The sequence below is a fragment of the Petaurus breviceps genome, unplaced genomic scaffold (assembly GCF_028583685.1).
Source record: "Petaurus breviceps papuanus isolate PSGF00001 unplaced genomic scaffold, PetGlider_PUasm1.0 90466, whole genome shotgun sequence".
Taxonomy (NCBI): domain Eukaryota; kingdom Metazoa; phylum Chordata; class Mammalia; order Diprotodontia; family Petauridae; genus Petaurus; species Petaurus breviceps.
Window position 1 is genome coordinate 916,281 of NW_027187260.1, and position 25,338 is coordinate 941,618.

The 25,338-nt window shown below is 35.9% G+C and overlaps 1 protein-coding gene across 1 annotated transcript in view; it reads right to left on the minus strand.

The window, feature by feature from the left end:
* Positions 1 to 25,338, minus strand: part of DNAH14 (dynein axonemal heavy chain 14) — a 412,217-nt gene that overhangs the window by 345,050 nt on the left and 41,829 nt on the right. Inside the window, exons 8-11 of the mRNA XM_069062634.1 lie at positions 23,721 to 23,833; positions 20,872 to 20,934; positions 18,394 to 18,538; positions 8,804 to 8,935 (exon numbers count right to left, since the gene is read on the minus strand). Of these exons, the coding sequence (XP_068918735.1) occupies positions 8,804 to 8,935; positions 18,394 to 18,538; positions 20,872 to 20,934; positions 23,721 to 23,833 (453 nt within the window). The remainder of the gene's footprint in view (positions 1 to 8,803; positions 8,936 to 18,393; positions 18,539 to 20,871; positions 20,935 to 23,720; positions 23,834 to 25,338) is intronic.

Sequence of the window (25,338 nt, forward strand, 5' to 3'; positions counted from 1 at the left end):
CCAATCACCTCTTGAAAAAGATTCCCCAAAGAAAACTCCTAGGAATATTATAGCCAAATTCCAGAGTTCCCAGGTCAAGAAGAAAATATTACAAGCAATCAGTAAGAAGCAATTTGAGTACTGTGAGTACTATGGAAAACAATCAGGATAACACAAGATCTAGCAGCTTCTACACTAAGGGATCAGAGGGCTTGGAATATGATATTCTGGAGGTCAAAGGAGCTAGGATTAAAACCAAGAATCACCTACCCAGCAAAACTGAGTATAAAGCTTCAGGGAAAAATATGGTCATTCAATGAAATAGAGGACTTTCAGGTCTTCTTGATGAAAAAACCAGAGCTGAACAGAAAATTTGACTTTCAATTACAAGAAGCAAGAGAAGCATGAGAAGATAAATAGGTAAAAGAAATCATAAGGAACTTATTAAAGTTGAACTATTTATGTTCCTACATGGAAAAATGATAATTGTAACCCATGGGACTTTTCTTAATATGAAGGTAGTTGAAGGGAATATATATGTATCTGTGTACCTATATATATATATATATAGTATATATATATATGTATACACATACATACATATGTATGTATAGGAGGGTATATGTGTGTACAAATATACATATGTGAGGGTATGCATATGTGTGTACATGTATACATAAACAAAGGGCACAGGATGGGTTGAATAGGAAGGAATGATATCTTAAAAATAAAATTAAGAGGTGAGAGAGGAATATATTGGGAGAAGGAGAAAGGGAGAGATAGATTAGGGTAAATTATCTCATATAAAAGAGGCAAGAGAAAACTGTTACAATGGAGGGGAAGAGCAGGGAGATGAAAGGGAATGGGTCAACCTTACTCTCATCGAATTTGGCCTAAGGAGGGAATAACATACATACTCAATTGGGTATCATACCCTACAGGAAAATAGGGGGTAGAGGATAAGAGGAGGGATGATAGAAGGGAGGGCAGATTGGGGGAGAGGGTAGTTAGAATCAAACACTTTTGAAAAGGGACAGGGTCAAAGTAGAAAATAGAATAAGTCGGGAGGGGGCGGGATAGGATGGAGGGAAATATAGTCTTTCACAATATAACTACTATGGTAATGTTTTGTGTAACTACACATGTACAACCTATGTTGAATTGCTTGTCTTCCCAGTGGGGGTGGGTGAGGAGGGAAGAAGGGCACAACTTTGGAACTCAAAGTTTTAAAAAACAAATGCTAATGCATGTTACATGCAACTGGGAAATAAGATATACAGGCACTAGGGTATAGAAATCCATCTTGCCCTACTAGAAATTTGGGGAGGGGGTATGGGGGAGAATATAAGAGACAACAGATTGGGGGAAGGGGTGTTCAGTAGGCTTGCTATTTTGGGGTGAGGGGTAGGGGAGAGACAGGGAAAAATTTGCAACTCAAAATCTTGTGGAAATGAATGTTGAAAGCTAAAAATAAATAAATAACTTGAAAAAAGAAGAGAGTGAGAGGAGAGAAAGTAGAGATATCTATTGTATATTCAGAAGTTATATTTATGTAATGAAATGTAGGCCAGATGGGGAAGCATGGTAAATTACATTTGAGTAAAGATGAATGGAGAAACAGAAATATATATATATATATATATATATATATATATATATACATATATATATATATATATCACTAGAGTATACTATATTCCACATGGACAAAAAGATGAAATAGATCAGAAGTTTGGGAAATGAGCTACAATATCTGGGCAAAATGCATAATATAAATGAAGCAATTCAAAATATTTATGAACTTTCTATCAGCCAAAAACAATGCAACTAATAACATCCTGACTTGCCTTATAACTTTATCCTTCAAAAAGCAGAGAAAATAACAAGGGAAAATATCACGCTGGATCTGATTCTCACCAAAAAAGAACTGGTTCCTAGGGTACAAGTTCCTCTGGGAACAAGTGACCATGCCTTCTTAAGAAGATGTAATAGAGAAAGAAAAGCAAGCTAAGCTCATTCTAGCAGGTTATCTCAATTGAAGGAGAACAGATTTCCAAGGACAATGACAAGTAGAGCATGGACCAAAATTCTGCAACAGATTAGATGCAAGAGATGAGATACTCTCAAGAACAGAATTTTGAAAACACAAGAAAAATCAATACTGATAAGGAGAACAAACAGGAATTGTGTAAGGAAACCTCATCGACCAATTAACATTCTAAAAACTATGTATATAATATGGAAGAAATGAGAGGTAACCAGATAAACATAAAAATATGGCATAATGTTGTAAAAACTGTCAGGAATGGGGGTGGCTAAGTGATGCAGTGAATAGAGCACTGGCCCTGGAGTCAGGAGGACCTGAGCTCAAATCTGGCCTCAGACACTTGATATACTTACTAGCCATGTGACTTTGGGCAAGTCACTTAACCCCAATTGCCCTCCAAAAAGCAAAAAAACAAACAAACAAAAAAACTGTCAGGAATGCTAAAGCTCAAAATGAATAGAGATTAACAAGGAAGATGAAAAACATCCAGAGGTTTTGTTTGTTTTTTTTTTCCAATATATTGGAGAAAAGCAGGAATCATCAACACTTCTAAGAATGGAAAGGAGACTGATAATCGATGGCAGAGAGAAAGTAGATTTCCTTAATACTGATTTTACTTCTACTTTATTGGCCAAAAAGAATGATCTTTGGGCTAAAAAGTACAGAACAAAAAATGGTAAAACTGTGTTATTACCCAGAGTAAATAAGATGACTTCAGGAGAACACTATGTTGCCTTTGACAAATTCAATTCAACTTGTTGATTAGTTGTGTCCAACTCTTTATGACTATATTTGGGGTTTTCTTGGCAAAGATACTAGAGTATTTTGCCATTTCTTTCTCCAGCTAATTTTACAGATGAGGAAACTGCGGTTAACAGGGTTATGTGACTTGCCCAGGGTCGCATAGCTAGTAAGTGTCAGAGTTTGGATTTGAAATCAGGTTCTCCTGACTCCAGGTCTGGCACTCTATCCATTGAATCACTTAATTGCCCAGATCAACTATATCCTGTGGTTCTGAGAGTTCTGGGGAATGTGATAGCTGAGGTACTGTCAATGGTATCTGAAAGCTCATGAAGAAAGGGAGAGGTATTGGAAGATTAGAGAAGGTAAAATAGTATTCCTATTATCAAAAAAGGAAAAAAGATAGTTGGTAAATTATAGGTCAGCAAGTACTTTGACTACATTTCCAGACTAAATTGCAGAACCTATAATTAAAGGGATGTCAAATGAGTATCTAGAGAAGTGAGTGACACTTACAAGGACCCAACAAGATTAAATCATACAAAACTCACTTGATTTTCTTTTTGAAAAACTGAATTAGGGAAATGTAGCCTACTGAGGTTTTGGTAAAGAGTTTTGATGAAGTAGTTCTGGTTCTTCTTATGGAAAAGTTGCATAGGCATAGGGACTACACCAAAAGACAAATAAATGGTTTCCAAATGAAGTAGAATGGTCAGATTCAAAGAATAATCACTGATGATTTGTTATCAACTCAGAAGGTAGTCTTCCATGGATTGTACTAATGATATGTTCTTGGAACTGTGGTATTTGACATTTTTAATCAATGGCTTAGATAAGAGTCCAGGTGGCATCTTTATCAAATGACAAATGTCACAAAGATGTAAAGGATAATTAACACGAGAAAGACATGGAAATGACCCAAGTAGATCTTAGTGGGGTGGAACATCAGGCCGAATCTATGAAGACAAAATTAGTCAAGGGACTAAGAAAGGAATTGGACTCATCCTTTTTGTCCCAAACAGGTGCAATGGTGAAAATTGCAAAGCATTAAATTTAAGCTTGATGTCAGGAAAACTTTCTTAATAATTGAAGCTATTCCAAAAGTAGAATGGGCTACCTGAAGTAGTAGTGGGGTTCCTCCACAGTGAAGATCTTCAAATAAAGACCAAATGACTACTTGTTGGGAAGAGCGGCATAAGCATTTATATAACCTATCGTGGGTCAGGCTCTGTGGTAAATGCTTTTACAAAGATCATCTTTTAAAATATTATTATTAAAATTTAAATATTAATTACTATTAAAATTTAAATATTAATTATTAATAATAAATATTGGGCACTCTGAATTAGTCGTTCTTTTTGAGGTATGGTTTAGATTACTCCTGACGTCCCTCCTAGTTTTGCAATTTTGCAATTCTATGAGACACCCTTAATTTCTGGAAGGCTAAAAGAAATATATATTGAAGTATCAAAAGAGCTTTAAGAATATTTATTAAATTTATTTAGAAATTTAGGTTATAAAGAAGAACCAAAATCATATCTCCAGGGAAACCTTTAGAATAATTTTTTTAAAAAACACCTTTTATTTCAAAATAAAACTTTAAAACTAAGAAAAAAGATCACTTTTTCCACTGAAAAAAAGGAATCAACCTAAACTACTGAAGAATGAATAGGTGTTTCAAAGTGCAATATTTTTATAATAACCCAGTTGATGAGTAATGTGTGATAAAAGCAATTTATCACTAACACTAACTTGACAACCTACTGGGCTAAGATTATTTTCTCTCTCAACTATACGCCTAAAATTAGAGTGATTCTATAATTTTTCTAGAGCACAGAGAACTTTGATGACTGAGTATCCCAAACTAAGTAAGGAAATAAAAAAAAGAGGTCAAAAGACTTACCCAAGTGTCACAGAGAAAGTTCTAAGAAAAAAAAAAAGTCCAAATAGAAGGGATTCTTTGTTCATGGTAAGGTTTTACACATGCTCCTATTTGTGGGTGACACTGAACTATTTGTATCTAGTACTGAAACTCTTGTTTCTCCTCACCAAGAACCATGGTCTTTCAAATGTATCTGATTAATCAATGGGAAAATAAACCAAATAAAGGCCATATGTGATTATCCCTGAGTTATTCCATCAGTTTATCATGGATAGTTCTATAGATGGGCAACCAGTTGTGTCTAGAACTGAAGAGAAGGAAATGGCCTACAACCTATTCCAGAAACTGTGCAACACAATGATCCCAGATTTCTCATAGCACAAAAGCTTATCTTTAAAAAAAATACTGATATTCTCCCACTGACGTTTTAACAATTGAAAATCATGAAACACCACTCACTGTGCAAGAAGAATGAAAATGGTGGCAGAACCAGACAACAAGGAAAATATGCAAGGCAGTTGTAAGTACAAAGCAATTTGAAAATATATCAATGATATGTTGGGGTCAGCTAAGCGGTGCAGTGGTTAGAGCACTAGGTCTGGAATCAGAAAATTTAAATCCAGCCTCAGACACTTATTAGTTGTGTGACCCTGGGCAAGTAATTTAACCATTGTCTTCCTCAGTCTTCTCATTTATAAAATGGGAATAATAATAGCACCTACCTCCCAGGACTGAATTGGATAATGTTGGTGCCTATCATATAGTAGGCTATATAAATGTTAATTATTATTGTTATGATTATGTCTATGACAGTAAAGGGAAGCAGCCATCTGAGTAACAAGAGTGAAGGGAGGTGGACGAACTTCATCAGAAAACATCACCAGTATGCGCAAATATTTAAAAAGCACTCAACAAAGATCTTTAGCACACCCTACAGATGATTCTTAGAAAGGCATGCATAATAACCACAGAGAGTAAGTAAGAAAGATAATAATCCCATGGGATGGGTTATAATCTGTAGCAGTAGGAGAGAGTACCCAAATGGATAGGATTGTAGATATATCCAATTTTATTTAAGTACCTTTATTCCAACACTTGGATGGTAAAACCAAGCCCTAACATAAAGCATTTCTAATTCTGTGGGTGTGATGGTTGTTAAACAAATCATGGGAAGAATTTCTTAATACAGAAATCTTGCCACTGCTTTATAACTTTTAATAACAAGCTCTCTTTTGTTCTTTTTTTTTTTAAAGCAATTGGGGTTAAGTAACTTGCTCAAGGTTACAGGGCCAGGTGTTTTTGGGTGGATGCTAAGTGTCTGAGCCTGGATTTGATCCTCCAGGTCATCCCAACACTGGGGCCGGTGCTTTTACTTGCTGTGCTACCTGGCCGCCCCCTGTCTTGTTCTTCTATCCTTAGAAGCTGGCTCCAGGCAATGCTCCTAAGAGCCATGAGATGGCTAATGGAGCTATGGAATCCCACTGTGTGTAACTGATTCTTTCCTTTCTGCTTGCCATACAGACCAAGGAGAGGGAAATGAGAGAGCCAGAAGCAGGGGCTCAGGAGCCAGCTTTTACTACCTAGAGGGAGCCACCTGTTAAATTTTCAGTATGTGCAATCATACCTTAGAAATCAGCAAGTGCTACAAATCAGAGCTTAATTAGTATTTTATTGATTTTATAGACTTAAGTGATAAAGGAAATGTTAATAATGCAGATTAAACTTAAAAAATATGTTATGCATACATTTTCCCCAGTTGTTAAAGATTTACCAGCACACTCCTTGTTAGAAGGAACACAGAAGGATTCAACTAACTGACCAAAAATGCCTAGTAAGGTTATGACTCTTTAGCTATAAACCTTAGAAGGACAGATACCCCATTAAAGACCGTGATGATGAAAGGCCACCTACAAGAGAAGAAAGGATCTGGAAGGACTTCTGACACCAAAATTCCCAAAGCTACAGGAAAATTCTAAGAAGGTTGAATTCCAAGTGAGGCTTCTGGGTCAGTTCTACTGGACCAGTCTCTACTGGGTAGAAATCACAGTTGGATCAAGTACTGACAGATATATTTGTCACATTGAACCTTTCTGGGTCTCAGTTTCCTCATCCATAAAGTGAAGGGGTTAGACTAGCTGATATGTAAAGGCCTTCTGAACTCTAAATACTACTATCCTATGATAATGAACAAATTAGCTAATTATCCTTGGGTATTTAATCTACCTCTAAATTACATATCTGTAAAAAAATTAATACTAAATAACACTAGGTGATAGTCTTGTGGAGTGACTATTTAAAAACCAGACTTCTATTTTAAACTTAGGGCATCTAGATGGCTTAATGAATCAGGTCCCAGGTCTGGAGTCAGTAAGACCCGAGTTCGAATTTAGCCTCAGACACTTAACCCTTTTGCCTCAGTTTCCTCATCAATAAAAGGGGTATAATAATAGCACCTACCTTGCAGGGTTGTTGAGAGAATTAAAAAAGATAATATTTTAAAAGTATTTAGGTACAGCACCTGGCACAGAGTAAGCTCTATATAAATGTTAGCTAGTTATCATCATTATCACTATCATCATCACCATCAAAAGTTTAGTTGGGGGGTGGCCAGGTAGCACAGCGAGTAAGAGCACCAGCCCCAGAGTTGAGATGACCTGGGATCGAATCTGGGCTCAGACACTTAGCACCCACCCAGAAACACCTGGCCATGTAACCTTGAGCAAGTTACTTAACCCCAATTGCTTAGGGGCAGCCAGGTGGTGCAGTGAGAGTCGGGATGACCTGGGATCGAATCCGGGCTCTGATACTTAGTACCACACCCAGAAATAACTGGCTGTGTAACCTTGAGCAAGTTACTTAACCCCAATTGCTTTAAAAAAAAAGAGCTTAGTTGGGGGGGCAGGTAGGAGGAGCAGGAGGCAGTTAAGTGGCACAGTGAATAGAGCACTGGTCCTGGAGTCAGGAGGACCTGAGTTCAATCCAATCTCAGACATTTGACACTTACTAGCTGTGTGACCTTCAGCAAGTCACTTAACCCCAAGTGCCTTGCCTACCCCCCTCCAAAAAAAAAAAGCATAATTGGGTGACAAAGTATTAAATTATTTCTCTTGGTGAACCATGCTGATTCCTTTTCAGATCATAAAAACAGAACCAAAGTTTTGCTATCCAGCCATAATAATGCTGTATCGTAATTATAGGCAAGGTACTTAATTAAAAAAGGCAGTCACTTGAGGACTGAACTCATAAACCCCAATCTATCAAGTGATAATGTCTTAGATATTCAATTGTAGTGCTAAAGGATACTTCCTTATATTCCAGCGTCACTGTGTTGTCCACATGTATGCAGTGGGCTCCTGTGCAACCTAGGAATGTCATTATCCTGCATACCACCATAAGATTAACCTTCTGAAAATAGCTTTCATTTCACCCCTGGGTTCAGAAATTTCCAGGGGCTCCCCATTGCCGATATAGCATGAACTCCAAACTTAGAGTGGTATTGAAGGCTCTCGCCAATTTGGTCCCAGGCTTGTTTTTCTCCCATTACTTACATACAAACTTGATGCAATAGTTAAAATGTTCTATTCCCCTTAGTTCACCATGCTCCTCTCCTTGAAAGTGTTCCCACCCCCTCTCCATTTATTTAAATTGACTGAACTGATCATTAAACCTCTCTTAACCTCCACTGCAGGAATACATATCTTCCTTCTCTGTTTTTTTGGGGGGGTTTGGTAACACAAAATATATGCAACCCTCATTTGTCACTTGTTTCCTACTACCTTGCATTGCTATTTATCTTTTCATGAATATGCCACCCCCTCTGCCAAGTTTTAAGCTCCTTGAGCACAAGGCCACATCTTAGAGTTCTTTATATTCTCCACAGCACCTTGCAAAATGTGCAAAAAAGGTGCTCAATAAATATTGGATTAATTGATCAGCCCTTTGTCCCCTCAACTTGACTTCTCCCTGTGCTCCTTTCAAGACTACAACTTGGAGTGATAATTCTACTTAATACATGGAAGTTATTCTTCTATAACCCTGGAAAGCTGAAGAAGTGATCAGAAAGGAAGTGAGACATTTCAACACAGACATATATGGTATAACATTCAGGCTTCTAGAGGGCAAATATAGAGAAATAAGACATTTTAAAGAATTACCTGTAAAAATGTACTTCTAATCACTAAAATGATTTCCCCCTTAAGTTCCTCTAGCTGTTTTAGTGCTCGGACAGTCTGCTGTAACTGCTCCTCACAAAACTCATCTAGAGAGTACGTATGGTATCGGTCCAGCTAATACAACAAAAGTAAAGAATAAGGCTTTGAAAATCAAATCTCATTTATAGGACTAAGGCAATAAAAACATTTTAACCATCTTTTTCAGATCATTAAAGAAGGAATTAAGAAATATTTCAATGTAATATCTATAAAAACAAGCAAACAACCCCTCCCATAATTCATAGAATTAATTATGTCAAAGGAATAGGGAAAAAAGCAACATGATTACCAATTATTAAAACTAGTTTTAAGGAGATATACAAAAGTTAGTATATTTGGAACAAGAACAATTTTTAATGCTCTGTAACTCCAGCCTCAGTCACTCTTACTCTCACTGCAGGAAGCAATCAGAGAATAATAACAGAAAAAGGTCTTCAACTGGGAGATAAGAGACATAATCTCTAGTCTCTGCCCCATCTATGTCACCTTAGACTAATCATTATACCACTCTGGCCCTCAGTGTCTTTTATTAAATTAAGTTATTGATTTAGCTAACCTCTGAGATTCCATCTGACTGATGTTCAGTGCCTCAAACTCAACAGGTCCCAATTTGAAATAACTATCTTCCCCTAAACAACCTGCCCCTTCTTTCTACTGAAGACACCATCTTCCCATTCAGCCATGACTCAAAATATAGGATTTGCTTTTTTTAGTGTTAAATTCAATATATGTGTGTGTGGATAGATAGATAGATAGATAGATAGATAGATAGATAGATAGATAGATAGATAGATAGATAGATAGATAGATAGTCCCCCTAATTGCATGTATAAACAATTTTTTAACATTTGTGTTTTTTAAAATTTAGGTTCCAAATTCTACCCCTCCTTCCCTTTTTCCCCTCCCTCCTTCCTCTCTATCAACTGCCACACTCTACTGCCAAGTTCTGCAGATCGAACTTTCATAATATTCTTGCATCTGTATCCTCTTCTCTACTCAAATTGCCAACATCCTTATCATCCCTTTTTTAAAGTGCAGTAGTATCCTCATAACTCATCACTTGCCATGTACATATAGTTCCAGAGGGCAAGGTTGAAATATATAATGATTAGATTGTGGTTAGAGTATGATAATTCTGTGTTTAGAGTATGGAGATATGGGAAAGAAGGTTTTAAAATGTTTCTTCCGTAACTGCAGCACCCTGGACCAAGGGACAAGAAGAGCAGAAGGGAGAAATTTGCCCACCACTGGACTAGATTTTAGTTGAAGTATCTTCTAAATCTTTACATTTCTAGCTTCAAAATGTCTCTAGAGTCCTTCATGAACATAAAGAAGAATATATGTACATATACATATAATATTTACACTACTGTTTTATTTCTGGTTCTTATCACTTCATATCCATTACTACTACCTATTAATTGGTCTTCTGAGCCCTGTAACAAGCAGGATACTTCACAACTAAAATAATGTTAATGTTTCTAAACAGCCATTTTCATTACATCATTTCCTTCTACATTAATCTTCAAAGGCTTTACCCTGACACCCCCTGCTTGTGGGAATAAGATAAAATTTACTCTTGGACCAAACATTCAAAGACCTATACAATGTAGTCACAGCCTCTATCACATCATTAAAACTTGTTGGGCATTTATTATTCAGCTCAAGAAACATGCATGTAAAACATTTTGTTAGACACTAGAAGAAAAAGATGTATTGATGTACTTATATTCTGATGGAGAAACAGGGTATATCAACAAATTGGGATGATACCAGGTATAAAGTGATAAAGGCAAATGGGGGTATAAGCAAAATGCTATAAGAAATAGGCAGAGGGAAGAGAATAATTTTTAACTGAATGAAATGAGAGGCATAGTCTCACAAAATGGAGTATAATGTGTTCATTTCTGGATACCACATTTGAGGGAAGATATTGATGTATGACCAAACCACACATATCCTGTGATGAGAAAATATTGTGTTTAGCCCTGGGCAATGCCTTAATTTTTAGGGCAATGTCTAGCTGGATTGTATCTAGAGGAATATGATAAAGATAGTAAGGGGAAGGGGTATCCAAGAACATGCCATATGAAGATAAAATGAAAAAATTGGGAACAGAGCCAAGAAGGCGAAATAGAGAAAGCACTACATCTAAACTCTTTACATGCCCCTTCAAACAATTTTAAATAATTCCTCAAATCAAATTCTGAAGAGGCAAAGACAACAAAAAGTGAAGGTGAGACATTTTTCCAGACAAAAACAACTTAGGAAGTCAGAAGGAGAGGTCTGTGACACAAAGGTTGACACTGGTCCAGAGTACACGTGGCAGTAATATAAGCTGTGGGACTTGGCTATGGTGACAGCAGCAGCAGCTTTGGGAGCTCTCAGTCCAGAGATGTTAAGGGGATTTGGCTACTGGTCAGAAAGAGATTACAGTGGATTCCTATATTAGCACTGGGTACATTACAAAGTGCTGTTTGGCAACTCTATTGCCCACAGCCACTTCTTGGTTGGAGTCCCAGGGCAGAGAGGGATGCTTCTGGTCACAAAGGAGGATTAGGGGTCTTAAGGAGCAGTAATACTTTTGGTCACAAGGGATCAAGAGCCTTTCCTGTATAAGGACCAGATTGATTTACAAGTGAATTCTATCAAACACATCAAGAACAATTAATTCCAATATTATATAAACTATTTGAAAAAATAGGTAAAGAAGGAGTCTTACCAAATTACTTTTATGACACATACATAGTTTTGATGCCTAAACTAGGGAAAGCAAAACTGGGGAAAGAAAACTGCAGGCCAATTTCCCTAATCAGCATTGTTGCAAAATTTTTAAATAAAATACAAGCAAGAAGATTGCAGCAATATAGTACAAAGATCATATACTACAAGTGAGACATATCAATAATACAGGGATGGCTCAATATTATGAAAACTATAAGCAAAACTGAGCATATCAATAAAAATTAAAATCATAAGACTATCTTAATATATGTAGAAAAATCTTTTGACAAAATATAACACACATTCCTATTACAAACACTAGAATGCATAGAAATAAATGGAGCCTTTTTGAAAATAGTAATATCTATCTAAAACCAAGAGCAAGAATTATCTATAATATGGATAAACCTAATAAGATTCACCCCTAGGTGAGCAAGAATGCCCAATATCACCACTATTATTCAATACTGTATTAGAAGAGCTAGCTATAGCAACAAAACCAGAAAAAGGAATTGAAGGAATAAGAAATAGGAAAGGAGGAAATAAAACAATTCTCTTTGCAGATGATATGATGGTATACTTAGAGAACTCTAGAATATCAGCTTAAAAACTAGTTGAAACAATCAACAACTTTAGCAAATCTGCAGGATATAAAATACACTTATACACATCATCAGTATTTCTACATATTAGTAACAAAACTCAGTAAGGAGACCTGGAAAGAGAAATTTTATTTAAAACAAATACAGACAATATAAACTACTTGGGAGTCTATCTGCCAAGACAAATTCAGGGACTATATCAACATAATTACAAAACATTTTTCACCCAAATAAAGACATATCTAAACAACTGGAAAAATATTCATTGTTGATGGGTAGGTTAAATCAATATAATAAAAATGACAATCCTATATAAACTGGTTTACTAATTCAGTGCCAAACCAATCAAACTACCAAAGGATTATTTTATAGAGCTAGAAAAAATAGTAATATAATTCATCTGGAAGAACAAAAGGTCAAAGGAATCAATGGAAAAAAAGGAAGGTGACCTAGTAATACCAGATTTCAAACTATTACAAAGTAGTAATCATGAAAATAATCTTGTACTAGCTAAGAAACAGAGTGGTGGATCAGTGGAATAGATCAGATACATGATATACAATAGTAAATGACCTTAGTAATCTAGTGTTTGATAAACCCCCAAATCCAAGTCTATGAGTCAAGACCTCACCAAATTACAAAATTTCTGGGAAAAATGGTAAGTGGTTTGGTAGGAATTAGGCATAGACCAGTATCTCTCACCCTATATACCAAGGCAACGTCAAGATGAGTACACGATTTAGACATAAAGAATCATATAATTAGTAAATGAAAACAGAAGACAAGGAAAGACATGAGGATAATTGAATTATCTTTTTTTAATGGAGAGAACTTGTCAGAAACAAGCACTATCAAGCAAGATAGCTTTGAAAGCTACATATAGAACTTATTATGTACTTCAACTGTACATTTTAGAGATCTGAAGCTTCATGTACAATCTTCTTTATATTCTACTATGTATATGAAAATTCTCATTCTACTTGGTGATAGTTCAAAACTAACAATTTTTTAAAGAGAACAGGATTAGCACTGTCACCCAGGCTTACTGGCACTGTAGGAACATTACTTTGACAGCTGTGTGGAGAATGAATTTAGGTGGGTAGAGACAAGGCAGGGAAATCAAAGAAAGAGGAAAAAGATCCATCCATACAAAAATATTTAGATCAGTCCTCTGGAATCACGGTTGGTCACTGTATTGATCAAAGTTCTCAAGTCTTTCAAAGTTGTTTTTATTTATAATGCAACTGTGTAAAGCATTCATTTCCTGTTCATTTTACTGTGCATCTTGTCAGACAGGTCTTCCTAGGTTTCTCTGAAAAAATATTTTGGTCATTTTTTTATGACACAATAAAATTTCATTACATTCACATATTATAATTTGCTTAATCACTTCCTGGTAGATAGACACTCCCTTATTTTCTAGTTTCACTACAAAAAGAACTCCCACAAACATTCCTGCCTGGGTTCTTTTCCTCTTTTATTGATCTCTTTGGTGATATTGCTTGGTGAAAGGGTATGTAGTTGTTGAATCTGAGTATATAGTACCAAATGACTTTCAGAATGGCTGGACCAATCCCCATTGCTACCAGTAGTGCATTAGTAGTGCCATTAGCATTGGGTTTTGTGGGTAATAGATAGGAATATTGATGATTTATGTACATGTATTTTATTTTTAGGGCAGCTAGGTGGTACAGAGGATAGAGTGCCAGACCTGGAGTCAGAAAAACCTGACTTCAAATTTGGCCTCAGATACTTACTAACTGTGTGACCTTGGGCAAGTCACTTAACTCTGCCTCAGTTCCTCATCTGTAAAATGAGCAGGAGGAGGAAATGGCAAACCACTTCAGTATCTTTGCCAAGAAAACCAGTTCAAATAGGGTCACAAAGAATTGGACACGACTGAAATGACTGAACAACAGCAATGATTCCAAGAGGTAGAAATAAGGAGAGACAACATTGTAGGTACTGGCGATGGCCAGTGGGAGATGAGAAATGGAACAGCGAGGCCAATACTGCTCCATCACAGCATGGACACAGGACACACATATGTAAGAAAACAGCAAAGACAGTGAAGAGTTTTAAAGGCAAGACAGAGAAGTTTATATTTGCTCATAGAAGTAACAGAGAGCCACAGGATTTACTGAGGGGGCGTGCTGGGCGACCAGTTTCTTCTCACACATAAGCCTAATCCATCTTGACTAAAGCTATAATACGTCTATTACCAAAAGACAAAAACATCAGAAACTTCTCTAAATTTAGGCCAGTTAAATATTTACATATTTTAGAGAAAGTATTCACAGTTTATATGACTAAAGACCTATCGAAATGTACAATAACACAATATATTTGTTGAGGAGCAAAATGGGTTATTCAACAAGCTGCCCAAAAGTCTATATATATATATATATATATCCCATGTTTCTTCATTATTTAAAAACATTTGACTAAGTTCTGAACTAATGGTTAATTTTTTAAAATGAAGAGAGACAGCTAGGTAGCACTATGGATGGATTGCTGGACCTATTAGGAAGACTTTAGTTCTAAACCTCCCTCAGACACTAGCTTTGTATCTATCAGTAAGTCACAGCCTCTCCTAACCCTGGTTCCATCATATGTTAAATGAGAGACTGGACTTGATATCAGGTCGCTAAGACTCCTTCCAACTATAAATCTATGATTTTGAACATAAAAACACTCAACTATCGTGAGAATGTCAGAATATTGGATGTCTGAATGGACATCTTTCTGTTCTCTATGTAAAACACCCCACCAATGCAAGAATGTCAAGAACAACTAATATAAAATGTCACTTTTTTTCAGGGAGCCTCTGATTGTACTCTGATTAAGGGCCAGGGTCAATGGGCTCCAAGACCTCTATTTAAGAAGGGGGCTCAGCAGAGTTCTTCCCATTTCCCACGATTACACTGCTTTTGGACTTCTCTGGAATTCGGCAATACACCTTCCTTCTCCAGGAAACTCATCGTTGGGAAAACTCATTATGCTGCAAGATTGGATCTTCCTGGGACTCATATCTCATGAGTACCCTCTGCCCCTCTTTGGACCCTCTCACAGGAGGGCAGGGCCATGGGCTCCAGGACTTCTATTTAAGGAGGGTACTCAGAAGAATTTTTTCTCCATCCCCCATCAGTTACACTGTTTGTTTTTAGCACAGTGCCTGGAACATAGTAGGTGATCAATAAATATTTTATTGACTGACAGCTTAAGACCATTATGCTCTGCTTAACTTGAAATCCATGTCCAGAGATGACATCACACTATGTGACTACATTGAAAAAGAAATGAAAGTTTCTTCATTTTGTGGGATACTTTTTCAATGACTCTGAAATGTCATTTGCACTCAACAAATGAAAAAAAAATGCAATGTATACCAAGGGAAGATGTAGACTGAAGGCTTCAAGCCTGATGGAACCAAAAGAGGAAAGCAATACTTATATATACCTCAGTCTGCTCTGGTTAAGACACTTTGGGCATAAAGCTATCAAGGAGAAAGATCTGGCTGAGTACAATAAGAGACTTAGGGGCATTTTGAAATCAAATCTCAATAAAAAGGCACACTTAAAGCAATCAACACCAACATAATACCAATTTTAATGCATACTTTTGGAACTAAGTGTAAAATGGATAACAGAGTTGGGAAAGTATCTTTAAAAAAACTCACACAGGGCCTGTCATCCTAATTGAGCTACTGAAAGATTAACTCTTCCTCACAAAAAAAGGAATAGATCTGATAGATATTGTGAGAGCATGTGATAAACTTGTCAAAAAACTACAGATATTCTTTCAGAACAAATAGACATCATTTCACAAAGTAACAACAAAGGCCAGTTTTAGTTGCATGTCATATGATTTGCCAAAAGTAGCTCAAAGTGGTTTACCTCAAGATGGAGTCTACGAAATGGCTCAATCCAAGAAATGAATCAAAAGACTCTCTGTGGTATGCTATGACCTATACATACTGCAAAGGAGGAAGCAGGTCATGGGAGCATGCAGAATATCAAGAGAGAAATCCCTAGGCTGTGTCAAAGATAGAATGGAAAGTCACATGGGAACAGGGAAATAATGCCAGACAGCTGGCCCCGAAACACAGCTAGCTGGAGAAGGATTCTTTTTTATCCTAAACATTGCATATGCATTGGTGACATGGCACCTGTAAGTTCCACAGACACATAAAAACATCCAGGATGGGAGACCCTTTGCTTCCTTGGGCCTACTGGCTTCTTTACCCTTGCCCAGTCTCCAACAGTCACTACCAAAGTATGTCTAGGCAAAAAGTAGACAATGTAGAATTCAGTGCTCACTAGACCATCGATATGTGACAACCAGCTTCTTAGAAGCAAAACAAAAATTCCCTGCATCAAGCCATCATCTGTGTCACTTCAACACCTGAGTTCAGGACACCTGCCTATGGCTTCCTACAGCATCCTCCATAGGCAACACCCACACAATGCAGCCAACAATATATCCCCAAAGAAGCACTGAATGAATGACTGAATCATGTGAATATGCTATTATGCTATAGAAACAGGAGTTTTATGATGGCAATTCACAACAAGGTCTGCTACTAGAAATTGCAGAAGGTTTATCTTTAAGGAGTCCAGATTTAATGATCAATATAAATTATGCAAGGAAACAGTACAAAGTGCATCAATGAAGCCTGTACAAAGTTAGCACCTATCAAGGACATTACCTGGTGACCAGAAGTATCTCAGAAACTTGGCATGCAACCTCTACAAATAAGAGATTTCAAAATATCTTGGAGAACCCAATCCATGGGCTGTGCCTATTGGTTGGAAAATACTATTATACACAAAACTGCTGTGTACCATCACCTGGACAAACAGGGACCCATAAAAATATAGGAATCATGTTTTTAATAGATTTTGTCATACTGAATACTCATAATTTTTATGAATATTAAACATAGTTTAAAAAGCTTTCAAAATACAGAAGTAGAACAGAGGATATTTAGGGAAAAAAATGTGATACCATGAGGCACGCACTTGACATTCTTATCCTCCTGATTTCTCTTGCAGTTGTCCCAAGGATGCTTAAAATGCATTTATGAAGATTTAATATACACTCCAATACTTTTATTCAACTATAAAAAGCAATTGTTTCACCTGTGCAGAAGTCTACACAAAATTATATATTAAAAAAAAAACATAGCAAGATAATGTCCGGTCTTAGTGTTTTTATCTGAATCCCTTCCAAAAAGATGAGAACAATATAATTTTGATACTTTAATAGTTGAAAGTGAAAGTCAAAAGGCTGTTGATATAGTAAAAGCAAAACAACAAAATTTTTAAAATAACTTAATATCAATCAAAACCATCAGCTCAGTTGAGTATAATGACAAATGTATCAGAACTGTTCAAAAATAGAATGGATTGCCACAGGAAACAAGTCTCCCTTCATCCCCAACTCTCATCTGGTGCCCTAGCATAAACTGGACAACCTCTTGTTGGGACATGGTAGACATAACTCATATGTCTAAGAGAAAGTCTAAAGGATCATGTTCCTTCCAATTCCAAGGTTCCATGAGTTCTTACTGCATCAAGGCAACCTAGTGGTATAGGGATAAAATGCCAAATGTGGAGTCAATGAGACTTGATCTTGAATCCTGCCTCAGACACTTACCAGCTGTGTGACACTGAGCAACTCACCCTCTCTCAGACTCAGTTTCCTTATCTATCATATGGGTGCAATAGTATCTATCTCACCAGGTTGTAAGGATAAAATGACATAATATATTAAAGCACTCTGCAAACCTTAAAAACCTCTTTAGCTACCATCATTATTAGTGTCATTATTATAATAATGCTAAAATTCATTCAATGATTATATATTTAAGAATTACATAAAAGTAATGGTAGATAGTTATTCTCCATCCATTCCCAAGAAAAAAAAAGAATAAAATAATAGGTTTAAGTGGAAACATTAGGCATAGGTTAAAATTTAGGGAAAATTTAATAATAGAGAAAGAGTTTTTAAAAGTTTAGCTCTTCCTTGGGATGTTTTAGGTGCCTGAAGAAAAAGAGGAAGGACCAGATTAAATTCTTTTATCTAAAAGCTTTTATCTAGCACTAGAATCTAGGATTGCACATTTCTCTGAATCAAAAATTTCAGTGCCAATTATTTTATAAGGTTTTTATATATAAACTTCAAGGTATAATATTTTTTACTCACCTTAACCAGAAGGATGGCAGAGGGATTATCTTCAAAGAGTCTGCCTTTTTTGAGGTTACTTGCGCTTTCACAAAGTTTCCGTATTTGAAATAAACATCTTTGAAATAATTTATCAGCCCAAAAAAGTCGCTTGTACAATATCAATCTGGAATTTTAGAAATTATCTCAAAACTCATTTGTTAAAATAATATTACATCAACTTAGAATCAACTAGAATAATTTATTTCAAGTGAGTTTCTGGTTAAAATTTAAAGTGGCATTATTAGTCTCCACCATGTTAAAAATTTCAGTGGCTTTGGGACTTTTTGTTTCCATCTTAGGACTCTGTAGGCAAAGAGACTTTATGGTTGGGAGCCTAGGTTCAGAGCCTAGGTGGGGGTGCTATGTCAAAATCTTCTATCTGAAATAAAAGGGAGTTAAAATCAACAAGAATCACTAAAGCCATATTTTGCTTACACACCTATTCAAATAAAACACAACTATTTAATTTTTAAAAATCACTTTATTGATTGTTTACTGTGGACACTGGGAGAAATAGGAAGTGAAATAAACAAAAAGGTTAGCTAAGACATGGAACATGGTCCCTGACCTCAGAGAGCTCACAGCTAGGGAATATGGGGAGAGGGAAGGAGATGTTGTGGATAAAACATATGAAATGATAAGTATAATTCTAATTATATTTCTACTTTTAGCTAACAATACATTGTAAGTATAAGGAAAAATTAAAAGCTAAGTACTACATGAAAACCTAGGGGGAAAATATCATTATCAACAGGGGATATCATGGAAAGTTTTACAACAGAGGGGAAATTTGAGGGGGACTTTGAAGGACAGGCAGGAATTCGACAGTTAAGAATGTATTCAAGGCACAGACTAGGAAGCCTAGGGCATACTTAGTGGACAAAGTAGAAGAATGAATTCAACTGGAAAGGTAGGGAGGTACCAGAAGGCTGCTGAATGTTAAGCAAAGGTGAGAGAGAATTTAGGAAGAGCAAAAGAATTTTTTTCACATGTGGAAGACAATCAGAAATAGTGAAGGCAGAAGAGAACAGGAAGAAAATGGTGCTAGATTTGGGGCACATTGACTTTCAGATGCCAATGGGTTATCCAGGCAGAGAGGTCCTATAAGCAGTTTAAGGTTCAAAACTGGGGCCACTGATTTGAGAGTTATCTGCATAAAAGTGGTAGCTGGAACCACAAGAATAAATATTACTGCAAAAGTAATGAAAAGGGAATAAGGATCAAAACTTGGGGAACTTCCACATTAAAGAGTTAAGGTGAAGAGGAATTCGTGAAGGAGATGAGAGCTAGAGAGGTAACCAAGAGGTAACCAAGAGAATATTGTATCTCTAGAGTCTGAGAAGAGAGTATCCTAGAAAGGAGTAGTCAGCTGTCAAATGCTATAGAGAGGGTAAAGATTAGGATTGATGAAGTTCATTAGATTTGGTGATTATAAAGGAGGTCATTGATATACTTTTAGAGGGCACTACAATAATCACTTAATAAATGATTTTTAATTCATTCAGCCATTCATAAACTGATCAGTGTCCAAAGAAGGGTAACTTTAATGGTTGAAGGGTCTCAAGATCATGAAAAAATGAGATTTGGTTGGATCTCAGAAACAGGGGATATTTAATCTGGAGAAAAGAAGACTTAAGGGGATATCACTGTCTTGAATAACTGAAGAGCTGTCTTATACACAAAAGATGTATTAGATTTGTTTTGGCACCAAAAGGTAGAACAAGGAGTAAATTGTGTAAGGAAAAAAGAGGAAAATTTAGATTTGATGTCAAAGAAAGCTTCCTAAAAAATTAAGAGTTATTCAAAAGTACAAGTTACTTTGGGCTTCTCTAATTGAAATTCTTCAAGCAACTAATTGTCAGGTGTACTAGAGGAAGGATTCTTGTCTATGTAGTTTGGGCTAGATGTCTTCAAACTCTGACTTCAAGTATAGGGAGTTATAAGGAAAATGCAAATCACTTCTTTGCCCTTTCAAAAGCAAATTAAATGAAAGGAAATGGGCTTAGCTTGTTTCAAAAGAAAATTCAATTTAGGATAATGAAAGATTTCTTAATCATAGGATAACTAGTAACAAATTGGATTATCAAGGAAGACTATAGATTGTCTAGTCATGGAATTATTTCAAATTAAGATCAACAATTTTGGATTGCCTAAATGTTTATTCGGTCTTTCAGAAGCATAGATCTGGGTCAAAGACCAAGGAATAATTAAGTTTCTTTATGGATCTATGATTTTATTATTCCCAATAATGTTTCAAGAAAGCAGTATGATTTAAAAATCATTAAAAATGATCATTAAAAAAAAACCACTGCCCTAAAGGCACATAAAGGCGATAGGCCAAATTATTTTCCAAAGTCTTTTTATGATACAAGTCATTTACATCCGTTTCAATCTTACAAATTTAAAATGTGTTTTCGGCTGAAAACTTTCACTAACATCATGTATATAAATATTTACTTGCTCTTGTCTGTTTTACTTCTTTGAACAGTGTTTCTCCAGTTGAGAAATGATTTTCTTATTCTGAAAGAAGAAAAGTATCTTAGGCAAAATGGACTAGAGTTGCACCTTATATATCTCTGTGGTAAGGCCTACTCATATTCGTAAATACCCTAGACCAGTTTACTATCAATCTATTCAGAGTGTTGCTACCACTCTGAGTCCAATTAACTAAAAACCTCTATAAGAGTTTTAATACTTTGTCAACTAGGGGACATAGTAATGTATCAGTGTCATCACAAGAACCAATGAGATGTGCAATGTGCAAATTTTTCCTACAAATATATTTTGATAACTGGATTAAAAATATATAATTGTGCCTATTATTTTCTTCGTATCATATACTCTATTGGCCTGTTAATTTTGTGAGTTAGAATGTACTTTTTCGAGAGAAAATCGTGCCTCAGTCTCTCTATCACCTCTCTATCATCTCTATCTATCAATAGTCATTTTTTAATGTTTAACATTTGTAAAGAAGGAGAGCACCAGGAAAAATCCACGATAACATTCACAATAACAATTAGAAAATTATGATATGTTTATCATTGAAATATGTTCTGAAACATATTTGAATACAGGTGGATTTGTTATTCAAAAATTCATAGCACTTTAAACAAAATGCCCTTTTGTAAAAACCTAATTCAGAAGTTTGCAAGTTTCAGAGTTGTTTTTTTTTATCCTCCCCCCTTTATCAACTCCATATTGATTCTATACCTGACACAGAATCACCTCTATTCTTGGAGACTAAGCAAACCCTCCTTCCCTTCTTATATGTTTGTTGTCTAGCTTGTCTCACCTTCCAGCAAAAAGGTAATAATTTTCACTCTCTCCTGATAGCTGAGATACAATATAGTCTTAGCTACAAATTACTTCAGTACAAAGAATGAAAAAATCTCTACTCACAATGAGTTTACATTTGAAATATAAAGAACACAAATATAAAGTCAATAATACATGCAGCAACACATAAGGGAGTCTGAGAGGGAAGGTAGGCAGTTGGGAGATCAGGAAAAGTCTTCATACCAAATATGGGACCTGAGCTGTATCTTATAGCAAGCGACAGTATCAGTCACTGGCTCCTTCTGGATTCTCTCTTCTAATATTTTGGGACACTGCTCTTTTTCCTGGTTCTCCTCCTGTCTTACAGCTCCTCCTCAGTGTCCTTGACTGAACATTCGTCCAGACTGTGTCTGCCAGCAGTGGATGTCCCCCTAAGCTCTATTCTGGGACCTCTTCTCTTCACCCTCGGTATTATTTCACTTTGTGATCTCACCAGTGACCAGGAATTCCATTACCATCTCTATGTAGATAATTCTTATATCTATTTTTATGATCCTAACCTCTTAAACTCCAGTCTTATATTTCCAACTACTCCCTGGACATCTCAAATTGAATAGGAACTTTTCTTTTCCCCCCAAAACCCTTCCCTCTCCCTAAATTCTTTATTACTTTTAAGGGTTCCATTATCTTCATCATCACCCAGGCTCATAAGCTAGCTGTCACCCTTGACTCCTTACTCTCTCACCTCCTCCCAGTATCCAATCTTTGCCAAGTCTTGTTAATTGTATCTTCATGACTTCTCTCATACATATCCCTTCTTCTCTGACATTGCTGCTACTTCAGTGCAGGCTCTCATTACTCCATACCAAAACTATTGCAACACAATACAACACAAATATAAAATCCTCTGTTTGGTTTTTATAACCCCTTCATAACCTGGCCCCTTCCTACTTACTTTTCTTTTCTTTGAACTTCCTCCTTTTTTTTTTTTTGCACCTTACACACCTTCAGATATTCTGTGATCCAGTGACACTGGCCTCTTTCCTATTTCTCTAACAAGACAATTCATATTACAACTTCATGCATTTATACTGGCTGTCCGCCTTACCTGGAATGTTCTCCCTCCTCATCTCTGCCTCTTGGTTTTCCTGGCTCCCTTAAAATCTCAGCTAAAGTTCTACCTTCTGCAAGAAGTCTTTTCCAATCTTCCTTAATGTTAATGCCTTCCCTCTGAGATTAGCTCCAGTTTATTCTGTATGTATCTTGTTTGTATATAATTGTTTGCACGTGGTCTCCCCCATTAGACTATGATCTCCTTGAGAGCAGGGACTGGTTTGTTTTGTTGTTCTTTTCAAACACAGCACTTAGCACAGTGCCTGGAATATGGTAAGTGCTTAATAAAGAGTTGTTGATTAGACTTGACTCTGAGCAGAGGTAAGGATAGAGTGCACTCAGACATGAGGGGAAGGAGAAGACATAAAAACACTTTAAGACTAGATAAAGCCTCAAAAGCACAGTATTCTATACATACTTAACATAAAGGCAGTCTTGTACACCTAATATTTTCTGAGAATATGGTCTTTAAAAGTTAATATATCACTGTACAGTAAATGGTCATGCTTTGAATAAGAAAATGTACAATTTTTAAAGATTTCTAATAGAAGTGATTAAATTGTCAGTGGTTAAAGATAGAAACTTTAAATTATTTGAAAAATAAATTTATATTGAAGAGCTAGAAAAAGGTGGATGGAATCTGAAGGCAGGAGCCAGTTGGCCTCTTTATCTCTTATGTGTTGCGGCACAAGTCACTTTACATTTTAAGAGCACAATTTTCTTACGTATTAGGTGAGGAGCATAGAACAGATATGATCTAGGGTCCTTCCCCACTATAATTTCCATAACCCTAGTCCACAGCAAACAGTAGACAAATGATGTATTACTATCTTAGAATCTACTGCTTAGTCCTCTCTACTTTCTAGGAAGCTGTATAGATTTCCCTGAATATAAAGGTTTTCTTTTACTTGTCTTACCGGAATTTGGAAAAGAAAGAAAATTTATGAAATGCAATAAAGTGATTTCTTTCCACAAGCCATTCCAAGACAGGTGTCATTTCTACTTCTTCTGTCTTACCTACACGAGTAACCTGAAAAATAAAGAACAAAGTTCTGATTTTGCTTAAAAGAATACTTAAATAGGAGGAAAAGCACCTATTCACATGGAATTGAGGAAATTATGAATTTAAGTAGTAATGAAAGTTTTATACAATTGCCTATCTCAAGTCATATATTGTTGTATTCTCCAGAAAATCTTAGTAAACATTTTAAAAAGCAAAACTTGTCTTCATAAATAACTCATTCCAATAACTAGCTGTAGATGGGCATTCATTTTATTTTTAATTCTGTGCTATCACAAAAAGTGCTGCTATAAATACTTTGGCATATATTGGGGCTTTCTTCCTATTGATAGCTTCTTTGGTAGTGGAATCTCTGGTCTAAAAGAGTGAACATTTTAGTTACTTTATTTGCATAATTCCAAAATGCTTTACAAAATAGTCATATCACTTCACAGCTCCACCAATAATATACCAGTGTGGCTATCATTCCACATCTCCTCCAGAATTTACTATTGCCATTTTTGGTCATCTTCAGCAATTTGCAGAGCATAAGGCAAAACCACAAAGTTGTTCTCATTTGCATTTCTATCATCAGCAATTTAGAGCATTCTTTCAAGTGGCTGTCAATACTTTGCAAATCTTTTTAATTTTTTTAAAATTAATTTGTTTATTTGCTTTTAGTTTACAACACAACATTCAGTTCAACAGTCCCTTGAGTTTCAATTTTTCTCCCCTTTTTTCTCTTCCCCCCGCCCCATGGCGGCATGCAATCAAATACAGGATCTATAAATACCTTTACATTAAATATTAGTCAGTTTGTAAAGAAGGATTATAACTCATGGAATGATGAGTGGGAAAGAGGAAAAAAAACAATAAAAATAAAGAGAAAGGGTGGCTAGGTGGCGCAGTGAATAGAGCGCCAGCCCTGGAGTCAGGAGAACCTGAGTTCAAATTCAGCCTCAGACACTTAACACAAAAAAAACTAGCCGTGTGACATTGGGCAAGTCATTTAACCCCAATTGCCCTACCATCCCCCTCCAAAAATTTTTGGTAGATCGATTGGTATGGCACTAAGTATGTAATTTAATTTAGGTAAAAATGTCATTTTTATTATATTAGCTAGACCTAGCCACAAACAACTGATGTTTTTCCAATTAGATCTGAATTTGTGTGAAAAGTGTTTTGTAATTGTGTTCATATAGGTCCTGGGTTTGTTTTGCCAGGTAGATTCCCAAATATTTTAAAATGTCCACAGTAACTTTAAATGGAATTTCTCTTTCTATCTCTTGCTGTTGGATTTCATTAGAGATATATAGGAATGCCGAGGACTTATGTGGGTTTATTTTGTATCCTGCAACTTTGCCAAATTTATTTATTATCTCAAGTAGTTTTTCACTTGATTCTCTAAGGATATCATCATATCATCTGCAAAGAGTAATAGTTTACTCTCTTCTTTGCCTAATTTGATTCCTTCCATTTCTTTTTCATTTCTAATTGCTACTGCTAACATTTCTAGTACCAAATTGAATAAGAGG